Source organism: Gymnogyps californianus, chromosome 2, assembly GCF_018139145.2.
Source record: "Gymnogyps californianus isolate 813 chromosome 2, ASM1813914v2, whole genome shotgun sequence".
Taxonomy (NCBI): Eukaryota; Metazoa; Chordata; class Aves; order Accipitriformes; family Cathartidae; genus Gymnogyps; species Gymnogyps californianus.
This window is the reverse complement of record NC_059472.1, coordinates 160,515,364-160,528,766: the sequence shown is the minus strand read 5'-3', so window position 1 is coordinate 160,528,766 and position 13,403 is coordinate 160,515,364. Positions and strand designations below refer to the sequence as shown.

Below are 13,403 nucleotides of genomic sequence, written 5' to 3'. Positions count from 1 at the left end.
AAATCATCAGCAAAACACCAAAATTGCATTACTATTTCACATTACTTGTCCTCTCCACTTTGAAATTAATGATTAATATGTAGTTTCATATATCCTCTAAGGAAAGTTAGCAGCAACTGTCCTTGTTTTCAGCCACAACATACAAAGAAAAGCAGGTCAGTCTGAGAGGGGCTCTAGTCCAAATTTGGCCTGTGACCCAAGAGATTAATAAATTCTATTTACAGGTTTAAGAATCAGTAAGAAGAGTTGTTTCTGTGAGTTCAGTTGGCAAAACTGACACACCACCACTAATGTACTAAGAAAACGGTTTAGTCGCTCTGTAATTACCAGTAGCACTACAGGCAGAAAGGCGCACGCCCCATACAGCATCTGAAAAGACCACAAGCATGGTGAACTCTGTCATTTTGCTGTCTCTCCCATTAGGTGCCTCACACAGAGCAGGATAAATGGGAGTACAGAACGGTTGAGGTTGGAAGGGACCTCTGGAGGTCATCTTAGCCACCTAGGGTGGCTACAGCATGTTCTAGCCACAAATATGGAACTGTGACTTAGGGGGTAGGTTAAATTTGTCTTTTGAACGAACAGCCTTGATGGCCAGTGAAGTTACAATTAACACATTTCTCAAAATTTCATATTTCATTAATAACAATTAAATGATAGTGATGGTCTTGATCTGAATGCTCAAACTGCTGTGTTATATTAAACAGGAAATGACAGTTTATCTTAAACACTTTTAGTACGTGCAGAATTATTTGTGATGTTTCTGGGCCTCGCCTAGATTGCGAGTTAGTAATACAGCTTTCGATGATCCCTTTCCTTGAGACACAGTAAACGCTGCAAAAAAATGTAATGAAACAACCATAAACAGAAAATTGATAGATCAAATATCCAAACGTCAGCTATTGCACTTGATCATTTAATTCTGTTTACAAAGGGTGCATTTACTCTACATCACGTACGAGAACCTAAAGTATAAAGAGAATATGCAACAAAGCTGGTATCAGAAAAATTACCAGTAATGCAGAGTTACCCTGATCCTGGCAAAGTCAACACGAGCCTTGCCACAGAGTTCAGAATTCCATCTAAATGCTCAATTTCCATACTCCCATTGCACCTACTAGGCAGGTTGTTTTTTGTTATGCCACCTTCAAGCTCCACATATCTACCTGCTTCTTTCAGTGCTACGGATTATTTAACTATTTATTGTTGTATTTTTAAAAAACTAACCAGAACACAGACAAACAGATCACCCACATACCAATATTGGGGAAAAATGGCTCCGAACGTTGGCGAATCATGGCTTGCATCTGTCGCTGCTGCTGCTGCTCCTGTCTTTCCTGATCCAAAAGATCCTGCAGAAGAAGTGGCTGTTCTTCTAGCAGAAGTGGTCTCTCTCGATTTTGTTGTTGAGCTAATGGTTGAGGGAGCATTATCTGTTGGGGACCAGATATGCCACTAGGACCAGGACGGTTTGTTACAGCCACAGTTTGATTAGATGTCTGTCCTGTCCCAAAGTTATGATTAGATGATTGACCCTGAATAAATCCTGGATTTGGTGACCCTTGAGAAAAATTATGGTTCATTCGTGGAACCATGGTCAAATTTGAATTTAAAGTGTTTTCCAAGATCTGTCCACCAGGTGTCATTAGTGTTTGTGGAATACCTGATGCATGGTTCATTTGTGTTGTTGGCAAAGACTGAGATGGAGATCCTAGAGTCCTTGCTTCAGCATTATCTGAGCTTTCATTAGCTAGCAAACTTGAGAGGACTGGTGTGGACCCAGAAATACTGCAGGAACTTACTGCTCCTTGAACAGGCAGCGGAGCAGATCCCTGAGCATCTGGACTAGGCACCGTTGTTTCTTGACTAGGAACAGCAGTAGTTTTGTCAGGGAATTCTGGGTTAGCAGGCTGCGCAGGAGCCTTTTCTCCATCCTTTAACTCCACTTCAGCAGCCTGTTGAGTACTTGTGGATTCAGCATTTCCATCACTTTTTTCATTTTCATTCTTCTTTTCCTCCTGAGTGTTTGGGGAAAGTACTTCTGTTTTAATTTCGTTTTCTGTAGCAGATTTCTTCTGTGGAGACTGGGTCTCAGGAGGGGAAACAGTTCTATCACCTTGTTCTTTCTGTTTTGGTTCTTCTGTCTTGCCCTGGATATCTAGTTTGTCATCGATGGGGACACTAAGATCTAGTTCTTCGTTAAACATGCCTTTCTTATCCCCCATATCAAGATCGGGGTCTGTGTATGCAATTATGTCAAATTCCCCGGATCTTAGAAGATCATCGAGGTGAGGATCATTGGTTTCCAAATTATCTAAAGTGTCCAGTTCAACTCCTTTCCCATCCTCTGTGTCTAGATTCAAATTTTCCAGATCCTCATCATCTAAATCCTTGACTTCAACCCCATCAAGGTCTTTCACATCCAAATCCTTTACAGCAGGATCATCAGGATCAAGCTTTTCTTCTAGACCATCACTTGGCTGGTTGGGAATCTGTAAATTTGCAGATTCATCACTTGGTGCAGATGTAGACAAAGATGGTCCTGGGAATGCATCAGCAACTGGTGGATGACTTAGAGAACGTATTACAAGTGCAGGTGGGTTGTCAGGATTGATTTGCTCCTGCTGGGATTGTGACATATGCTCCAAACTTGCAGACACCTGCAACTGGTTAGGTATACCTTGAGAATTATGTCTCAGTGGTTCTGCCTGTCTTGGGCCTGGAAACTCCTGCCTGGGTATAAACCCTCCATGTCGTTGATGTTGTGCTGCTGCATCCATAACATTTGTAGCAGCAGGATTAAAAGGCAGCCTTGGTCTCCCATCAGGAGCTCTGTGACGTAACTCGATAAATGCCTGACCCAATATATTGTGCTGCTGAACTGGAATTCCCTGTGGAGGAAAATGTTGAGAGATCCCAGACGCATTACTTATTTGCGGATTGCTCACTGGCCGAGGCATATCAATAGACAGAGATCTTCTCAGCTGTGGTGGAACTCCAGGGCGTTGCATTGGCTGCTGAGGACCGAGGAAACGTTCTTGACCTGATGGTGGACCATGGCCACCTCCTGGAAATCCGTATCTAAAATAAAGTATGAAAGACTAAATAATCTTTTTTCTCAGGACTGCCTAGTCTGGCGTATTTGACTAAATAACTATTCACCAAAATGCTTTACGTGATGCATTCATTAAGATACTTAAATAAATATTTTGACTAATTATACTTACATTTAAATGAGCTTTATGACTACAATAAAATAATTGCTTTAATTATGTTTAATAAACCACCTGTTTTCAATTCCAATAATAATAATGGATAGAAAATTCTGACAGTAAGATCTTAGTAAATAAACCACATGTTAATGCAACTTAGCGTAAAACATAATTGTGTGGATTTAGAAATTACTGAAATAAATCCAAAATATTGAAAATAATAATTCCTGAGATGACAATGTATGTCAGTACTGGTATTCATTTTACATCATAGCATTCACTGTAAAAATGGCACAGACAGAAGTTGATGTTTGATTACATATTCATTATAAATGAAAACAATAATATTGCATTTATTCATTATTGAGACATCAAAGTTGAAGTCAGACCTTTCACTTTTTTAAAAAAAGAAATGCCCCAAAAGCATGGGCGACAAGATCTTTCAGGTCACATAATTTTCACAAATATCGCAGTTTCTCCATTTTTATTTCTGATTAATTCCCAATAAAAGACAGTGTAAAACAGTGTTAGTGCAAAATACACACTATAATGTTACAGACACTTACAGGAAAACTCACTGTACATACTGACTTCAGGAAGATTACCAGCTACTGTAGACAACAGATGATTTTTCATCAAAAAACCCCTCCTTCATCTAACAATTTCTGTAAATGTAGAACTACCCCTGTAATATCCTGGTTTTAAGAGATCAAAGAGCTTACCTAAGACCATGAGCTCTCATCCCCATGGCATTCATATCGCCTGGAAACGGGGGTCTACTGAACTGCCCATCAGCAGGAAACGGTCCACGTTGGTCTTTTGAGTATACGGCGAACCTTGGCCCACCTGGAGGGACAACAGAGGATCTAATATTCCCAGGATATGGAGGAGGAGGGCGGTTAAAAATTTGATTTAAGTTGTCTTGCTGCCAATGCTGAAGAGGAGTTGCATGGGTAGGAGCTGCTGCATCCTGCAAGGCTTTTTCCTGACGAACCGCATTCTTCTTCTGCTGCTGTTGCTGTAGAATAATTTCACGTAATTTCTGGCGCTGTTTAAAAAAAAAAAAAAAATCATTGTGCTTGACACTGCAATTGACATATTTTGAAGTGTTACACTTTGCTAGGTTAAGCCTTTTGGAGGAAAGAAATTCTTCAATCGCTACAGAAAAATATTATAAACTACCATAATCACCTCAGAAATTAGAAGAGGGATCAAACGGTGCAAGACGCTGGTAACGCAACTTAATCTCCAGACCTCTTGTTGAAGTGCATACTGTGAACCCATTTTACCCATTAACATATAAGCAACTTTTCTTTCCCTTTTTCTATTCCAATAATGCAGGCCCTTTTACCACATCAAAAAGTGCACTCTGAGGGAGAAAGGTGACTAGAGGTCCACTGAAGAGAACTCAGCAAGAGGTTTACACCAAAGCTGCAGAATTTACTCTGACTCTGTATGACAAATACTACCGATTTTTCTGCTAAATCCACTTCCCATCACTCCTTCCAAACAAAAGACTAAGCAGCTTTCCACAAGTTGAATGTAATTCTATGTCTCAGCAAGAGCCGTTTGCCAAACATTCACCAACAAAAACCCGGAGTGAATGTGCCTCAAGAAGAGCAGTGACCAATGGCAGGACTCACCTCAACATGTCAGCCAACTGAAAAGTTAGATGTCCAGTCTGAGATCTTTGCCTGTACTCCCTTTTTCAGTCAGTGAACAAGTCACTGACAGTTCTACATCTCATCTACTATAGGACAGAACTAATTGTCCTTTCAAGGTGTTTTTTTTCCTCATACTGTAGATAAAAGAGCTATTACAGACCAATCATCTACATTTTCAGTGGCTTCAAAGATGGCCTTTGCTCCCTTTTTGGATCTTGTCCAAAACCCTTAAAAATTACTGATGTTTCTATATTCTATATATTGTGGTTCTATCCAGGAGGACCAAATTAACATACTAAGTGAATGAAGATAAATCTACATTATACAGCTATGTTTAATGGCAAGAAACTTCAAATATTAACAAGAACGGGGGAAATTCTTCTACTTATGAAATTTTAATACCATCAGCATTAAACATTATTCTCACCTGTCTTAACTTCTCAGTATCTGCTTGAGACATATTCATAGTATTCTGTGTATCTGTTACTCCTGTAGTGGGTGCAGGGCCAGGAACTTGTGAAACTTTGGGAAACTGTTGTCCTTGAGAACTCATCGGAGAATTTCCAGATGCATTGAAGTTACCCTCAGATCCAGGCCGTGGCTGTTCAGCAGCATCATGGGCCAGTTGACCAGTTCCAAAAGATTCTGGCTGAGGTCTTGGAGTCATTGGCGGTTGATCATATGGGTCACGTGCTGGAGCAGCTGGACCATGGCTAAATGAATCTGTTATTGCAGGTCCTGCAGGCCTGGGAGTTTGAGAACATGGATCTGATGGCCTGACAAAAGTGCCCTGCAACCTGTTCTGTGGTGTCTGCAGGAAAGGATCTCTATTTGGTATTAGTCCTGGTCTTGTCATTGTAGGTCTGTTAAAACTCTCTGGAATCCCTGGCCTCGGAGTTGCTGGTTGCTGAGAATAAGGATCATTAAGAACTGGCCTTGGTGTTCCAGGAGGTTGGGCATATGGATCAGAATGTCTCTGATTTGCTGGGGACTGAGCAAATAAATCTGCTGGCTGAGCAGGTCTTGGTGTTGGTGGTTGCTGCATATATGGATCAACTGTGGTGGGCCGAGGAGTTCCTGGAGGTTGGGCATAAGGATCAGCAACTGGCCGAGGAGTACCTGGAGGCTGGGAGTAAGGGTCCTGAGAAGCTGGCCTTGAAATGGGTCCAGACTGAGGGAAAGAATCACTCTGTTGTCGTACTATCCGGGGTGGATGAGCAAAAGTCTCCTTTATTGCAGGATGGGGAGTAAGAGGAGGCTGGCTGTATGGATCATTAGGCTGATTATGGGAAAAGTTATCCACTGGCCTTGGTGTCAAAGCGGGCCTTTCATATGGATCAACAGCAACACGCCTTGGTGTAGTTGGCATTGATGCATAAGGATCTTGCGGGGACTGAGGTGGGCGCATAGGAGTTTTAAAAGGTCCAGGGCTACCTTCAACAGGAGTAGGAGTAGGAGTCAATGGTGGCCGTGCATACGCATCAGCAGAAGCTACTCTCTGTCTCTGAAACGTATCAGTTCTAGGAGCTGGCTTAGTAAACGGATCACTGCTTCCAGCTGTTAAAGGAACTTTCCCTGACTGTTCCATAACTACGGGTGATCTTGGGACCCCCAATGGTTTGGAGAACTGCTCTGATGCCATGACAGGCCTGGGTGTGTCTGGTGGCTTTGCATAGGGATCACTGCTACCTGGAGATGAAGAACATGAATCCCTGACTGGTGAAGGCCTGCTTCCTGATGGTTCAGTTACCTGAACGGGCCTAGATATGGATGACTGTGGTGCACACGTATCTAATGGTGCAATGGTATTTCTTCTAACAAAGTTTTGGTTAATGGATGCTGGTCTAGGTGTTCCCACCATTTTAGCATATGGATCCATTGGAGAAGGAGGTCTTGTGTTTGTGGAACCTGGAGAAAACATCTGTTGTGATGACGTCTGAGGAGTCTGAGACTGAGACAGTGAATCGTGTACTGGGATTCGGGTTGGAGTAGGGGGTGGGGCTTGTGGTTTTAGGAACACATCATCTGAGGATGCTGACGTAGGCGTGGCAGGTAGCTGCTGCTTTGTAAATAGATCCTTGTGGAATGTCTGTTGTGCAGGAGACATACTTCCATTGCCAGTCTGTGGCGTTAAGGGGCTCTGGATCCCACTGCTAGGTGTGTCTGAGCCAGACTGGTTCAGAAGCTGTTGTGAGCCAAACTGTTGCTGCTGCTGTTGCTGCTGCTGTTGCTGCTGCTCATTTTTCACTTGTTCAAGCTTCTGCGTGGCTTCTATTTTGGCTTGCTGCTTACTTTTTTGCCGCATTTGCTGTTTTAAAATTATGAGGAAAAAGGTTACACTTGTAAGTCCAGGGTATACAAAACCTTTCTGATGACTGAATCTATAATTAAAACTTTAGGACACATCAGATATTAATTATAAATACTTGTAAATTGCAAATTTTAAATGCAATGGGAGCAGGGGGTCCAGCTCTTTGTAAGTTCAATTACCTCAACATGCACCTCGATTACCTGGGAAGAAGCATCTCCCAGGTTGCCTAAAGAGCAGCACTGCTTTCCAACCTTATACTCTGAAGACGAAAGGTTACTGACAGATGCAGCACTGATGTGAGGCAAATGGGCTCCAAGAGACAACCAGCCCAATCTGAAGCAGCAGTCTGCAGGACAAGGTTACTGCAATATAGGGTATATAAAAACAAACTACTGCACTAGCCAGCCATACAGAGAAAGAATAATCTATTTCTGTAATAGGTAGGACTTAAGAGTCAAAGTTTCAAAACAAAGTTTTCTAACATTTACAAGCAGCTTCTCTTCTGATAGCATCTGTTTTCTTCCTACGCAGAATGGCTAACTTTATACTCTTCTACAAAGAAAGATTAAAACTGATTTTAATACAACAGATTCCAACAATGCAATAAAAAGCTGAAAGAAAAATAAAAAAAACCACCCTAAATGCAACACACCTGTCTGAATTTCCATTCCTGCTCATGTTCCGATTCCCTCTGTTTTAATGGATCTTTAAAGAGGTCGGAGTCGATGCGTGAGCTAGGATCAATGCTATCCTGTTGCTGCTGCCTTTTCATGGAGTCATTTGACATCTGTACTTTATTGATGCGCAAAGCAGCTCTATTATCTCTGGCTTTTTGCTGGGAAAAGATTAAAAAAAAATGTAGTTAGCCTCATTTTCTTCTGCTAAGTGTGAACACCGCATCTGTTATTCCTACAAAATCTATCACCAAATTATTTGTACAGCTTGTTTTAATAACGTGCAAGCTTGTGAAAACTGAATTATGCACTTTAAAAGGAATTCCAAACTGAAAATACTTCATCTCTATAGAAATTCTGCGTTTAACATACACGGAAAAAACTAAAGAGTTATTAGCAGTAGAGGTTTTCTATACATTAGGAGTATCTGTTCAGGTACTGTGCTGTGCCAAGAAAGCATGAATCCACCAGTTTACCTTTCAAATCACATATTGGTGTGGTCTGCAATCTGAAGACATGAGCACAGCAGATGATGTTTGGATCAATAAAGGCCACTAATGTGGAGAACTTCAATGACAAGAAAAATACAGTCTACTCCATTAAATAGCCTCTACAGATCTCAGTCTGTGTTAAGTTAGCAGTATAAACATAGGATATGGGCTTATGGATCAGGAAAAATTGGATGGAAGAATAGCAATTCCTCTTCAATGAGGCATTTTACAGCCATACTGACACTTTAAAGCATCTAATGGAAGTTTCAAAGAGTCTGTTTTACCACCAATCTAGGACGTGATTCCTTTTCTGAATCAAACCCTCATATCATCTTTTTCACGATTTTATTTGCAGTTGTCAAGTAGGAGTTGCCTACCAGAAAAGGCTTTAACCCTTCCCCTCCAACAATGAAACAGTGACATAGATGAGAGCACCAGTGTCACAGCAGCAGAAAAAATAGTGTCATTTTCCCCTATAAGTGATGGAACTGTGCATACTAAGGAAAGGAAAAAGCCTGCAGTGAATATTTACTAACCCTTTACTCATCCCCACAGAGTCTAAGTCCCTCAGGAGAGGTACCACAGCAGCTTCTTGCGTGCACAATGCCAGGAACACTAGCAACAGCTGAATGGCAAGAGTACACGGACTGTAACTTCTGTGAGGAAATAACTGCTTCTTGCTATGTAAATACTCATGTGTGCATATGTGTACACGCACCCTCCTCCTGAACAAGAAGAAAATAATTTTTGCAGCTGCTTTTTGGATATCCATCAGGAGAATACAACTGCATTTGTTAAGAACAATGAAAAAGAAAAAAAATCAGTAATAGAAATGATTGTAAAGTGATAAATGCCTGGATAAAAATCCACCCACGTAAGTGGACAGTATCTTATAAATACTACACAGAAGGAATCACCAAGATTAAATATAGCACGTACAAGATGACATAGAGGTCTAAAGGTGCTGAAGTTACAGGCCCGAATAAAAAGTAGAATGATGACGCCTCAGTGATACAAAGAAGACAATAGAGAATTATTCTTTCAAGTGGAAGGGGGTTCAGAAAGATCAAGAACTCCACTTCCCACATTGAGTTTGGGGTAATGATTTATCCTCTAGAAGTTGTCAGAGATAAGGGGATTTTTTAATTTGGACAGCAGGAGATGACGTTGGTACTGTTAAGCTCGAGTCATCAACATGTATGGAAATCAAATTTGCTTACTAATGGGACTCTATTAAAAAAGTGCAGGTGGGGGGAGGCTAAGAAACTGAAAACGTAACCCTGCGAAATCCACAGAAATCTACAAAGCGAGAATGATCATCCAATTGCTGTTGTGAAGAAACAAAGAAAAGATGAGAACCAGGAGAGAATGGAGATGTGACAGGAAATTAAAGAAAAGTACATTTGCTAACAATTGCTGGGAAGGTCAAAAAAATTAATAATACAGGTTCTGAGATTTGGATGTGGACAGGCTTCAACAAGAGGTTTCAACAAAGCATATGGGTCATCCTTTGAATGGCAGAAGTTCTACAGAATGGAATCAATGACCACTGAACTCCAGATAGCTACTACAAATACGTGTGTTCACTTGACTCAGATGTGAGGAAGACAAATGCTTTTGGAGAGAAAAATGGAGTCCTTCACACTCCTCGCAACATGGAAGATATCCAAAGTTTCCACCACAAAACAACAGAAGAGATTAGGTAGTGAAGGGGAGCAGTAAGGCAAGCACACAGGACTAGAAGAAAATGAGGAAAGTAGGGATGTGAGCACTGACGCCTCTGGAATGGTTAGTTCAACAGGTGAAAGACTTCAGCAACGCTAATGGGGCAAAAAAGAAGAGACTAGTGAGAGGGGAAGATGAAAGAGAGAAAAGTCACATAATGATTTGTTATTATCCTTTTCAAGAAACTGGTGAGATCATCTGCCGAAAGAGAGAGCAAATAAGACTTGAGGCATGAATCAAATGTAGCAAAGAGGCAGTGGGAACCACAAATGTTCTCGTCTCAGCTGATGTCTTTAGATTGCACAATACTAATAATACTAATACTAGTTTATTCCAAGACTGAAAAGCAAAGAATAGAGGTAGAAGTATTCAGAGTTAGAAATTAAATTGCAAAGGCATTCTTGGAGTAAGTGAACTTTCACTAACCCTAGAACTTAAAACTTAATTTATTTAAAAAACCCAAGTGAAAACCTTATAAATGAAATATATGTTTGCTGGAAGTATGCGAACGCAGGTGGCAATTGTTCTTACCACATATGGAGCCCTCTCCTGTGAGCTTGCTTTCCTCCACAGTTTAGCAATCTGCTTCACTCTTGTAGCCCAGTCTGCAATTCAAAAAATGTGTTAATACACAAGGCTTTGATAAGTCTATTTTACATTCTTTCAAATCGAGATGCATAAATTGCTACAAAATATTTAACTTTATTCAGTAAATCACTCACCTGGGAATTCTTCCTTCAGGTTAGGGAAGTTGATATTTGTATAGAGAACAGGTGCTACTGTTGCCATTTCACCCAAAGCTTCTTCTTTTTCCCACTTAAGAGTGCTTCTTTGAGCATTGGACATCGTATCGCCTTCACCTTCCAAAGGTGGAGCAGATGGTGCCCATGAGCTGTTCGGATCACTCACCATCGGATTGAATGCTGGATTCTTATCCCTGACAAATCAGAAAGGGGTTTTGTTTCATAGATAGATTGCTCTCAATATTAAAAAAAACCAAAACAACTAGTAAAGCACTTATTCTGTTTGCTATTTCAGTAGCGAACAGGCTGCAAGAACACAAGTTTTTGTAGTGGCTGTCAAGAACTAAGTAGTTAAATACTAATAATATCACAGTACTAATAACAACACCCCCCAAGTGATAAATGCTAAACAATAGATGTTTTTTATTTCCCATCTTGACTTACCTGGTATCAGTATATGGTTGCTGTGTAATGGGAGAGAAAGTGCCCAGACCACCTCCAGGAGTCAAAGCTGTATGAGGGAGATGAGGGTTAGGGCCAATCAGACCATTCATAAGGGGCACCCTTGGAAACGCATTCTCTCCTGGAAAGAAGAAGTTTAAATTACTGTTTTAAAGGGTGACTACTTTTAAGGTAGAGGTGGAAGTTTTCAGTGAAAAAATGATGTCTCATCTAATGAAAAATGAATCGCTTTAAAATTTTATAGTACCGACCTTACATTTTTGGAAAAGATTTTAAATCAGTTTACACTGCTTCCCTACAAGCTTAAGGGATTCTTTTCTACTGCATCACATCCCTGCACAGATTTTATTTCTTGTCTGAAAAATCAGGTTTTTTAAAACGGAGTTCCAAAAATTTTGCAGTAGCCCATGCTATGGTACTGCACTTTATATTGAGGTATATTCTTAAAGGCTAATGGTCTGTCATATTTGTTATACCCAGATCCAAGCAGCAAGCATAGAGAAGGTCGTTTTCAGTCCTTGCAGAATTATCATTAGCCACCTGAATTAAACATCTCCTCTTCTGAGACTTCTGAGCAGTGTACCAAAGTAAGCCTCATTATCTACTAACTCCCTAATTTGTAACCAATGAAACAGATAAATTTAGTCAAATGAGCATCAGCACTTTCTAATTAAATGTCCAGCTTAGCAGTACGATGGCAGAAAATTTTATTTATTTGATTACAGTATTACAAATGTGGCACAGGCAGATTCATTCCAGCAGATGGTATTTGCAGATGTTCCTACATAGAATTAACACTGGCCTTTGAATCCCTGTCACTTAAGTGCGATTATAACTGATGTCCCAGTGTTTTCTTAAAAGTCTAGAAGTAGCTCAGGAATTAGATGCATCTCTAGGATGACACTGTATCATTCTCTCATGCTTTAGGAGACTTCTGATCTATACATTACATACACTATGCAGCAAGTATAGTTTGGATGAAAGTAACTAAAAATTTAAGAGAACGTGCTTTATTATAGCTGCTAAATAGATAGTATATAGTAACTGTGAAGACTTGGCAAACAGGATGGAGAGTCAGGCCTCTGGTTTGCACTGTAGGATCACATGTCTTTATGAAAAGAGAGCATTAATTTTATTTGAAATTGCTGAAACTTGATGCAAGCTTCCCCATTACTGAAGCATTTATCTCACAGAAACATGTGGATCATTACACCGTAACTGAACCAAATTATAAATCTAAAACTTTGTAATTGTGGCAGTTCCCACAGGGAGAAGCTAAACAATCTTACAGAGCTCAAATGCTGAAGTTATCTCCAAGTACTCAAGTAACTGGGAAACAGGCAATGATATCTGTATTATCTTTTGCTTTAAATCACCTCATTATTTGCTTTAAACTCTCTCCTTTCTAACACTTTTGAAGTCTTTCCTTTTTATGGAAATTCATCCAACTAGGAAACCAATCATTTTTCTCCTTATGATTAATTCACTGGTGAAATCAATTTGCATACTACTTTTTGTAGTACTAGTATAACAGAATGGGTCCTCTTTACATGAGCTCAGGGAAAAGCCACTCGAGGTGATGCCTGATGAGAAAAGAGTGCATTTAATTATGCTTGTAAATACTGCTGAAAAAAAAATAATAATGCTTTACTGGTAACAGCAATAAATAAAATCGATCTGCCCCTTGCTTTCAATATAAGAGCAAGAATATGCTGTATCAACTCATGATAATTTTAGTAGTAACAAAGAAAATAAACTATAATCTCCCAGATACATTTCAAAATTACTTAGCCTTCTATTATTTGGGTAGGACTAGCTAGTATGTTAAACTGAATTCTTAAAGGAAATTAAGACTCAGTAAATCACTGTTATACACACTCTTTCCTTACCCTTGAGGAGCTACTCAGAAGTAATTAAAGAGTAAAGTCAGAAGAGAACACATGCTTTATCACAGACAAACTTCAGAACTATGAAAGTGTCAGCTAAAATAAAAGCTCCAATATTTCAGAAAAATCTAAAATAACTGTTCTTTTCTGTTAGCAATATTTACGTGCATGTTAATCACATACCCCCTTCAGAACAGTTTTACAATAATATTTCATAAATTAACAGTGGCAGATT

General features: G+C 39.9%; 1 protein-coding gene across 1 annotated transcript in view; it reads right to left on the bottom strand.

The window, feature by feature from the left end:
* KMT2C (lysine methyltransferase 2C) overlaps window positions 1-13,403 on the bottom strand; it is a 201,783-nt gene that overhangs the window by 26,337 nt on the left and 162,043 nt on the right. The window contains exons 33-39 of the mRNA XM_050891342.1: window positions 11,265-11,403; window positions 10,800-11,014; window positions 10,609-10,682; window positions 7,840-8,022; window positions 5,304-7,184; window positions 3,935-4,260; window positions 1,259-3,081 (exon numbers count right to left, since the gene is read on the bottom strand). Coding sequence (XP_050747299.1) covers window positions 1,259-3,081; window positions 3,935-4,260; window positions 5,304-7,184; window positions 7,840-8,022; window positions 10,609-10,682; window positions 10,800-11,014; window positions 11,265-11,403 — 4,641 coding nt within the window. The remainder of the gene's footprint in view (window positions 1-1,258; window positions 3,082-3,934; window positions 4,261-5,303; window positions 7,185-7,839; window positions 8,023-10,608; window positions 10,683-10,799; window positions 11,015-11,264; window positions 11,404-13,403) is intronic.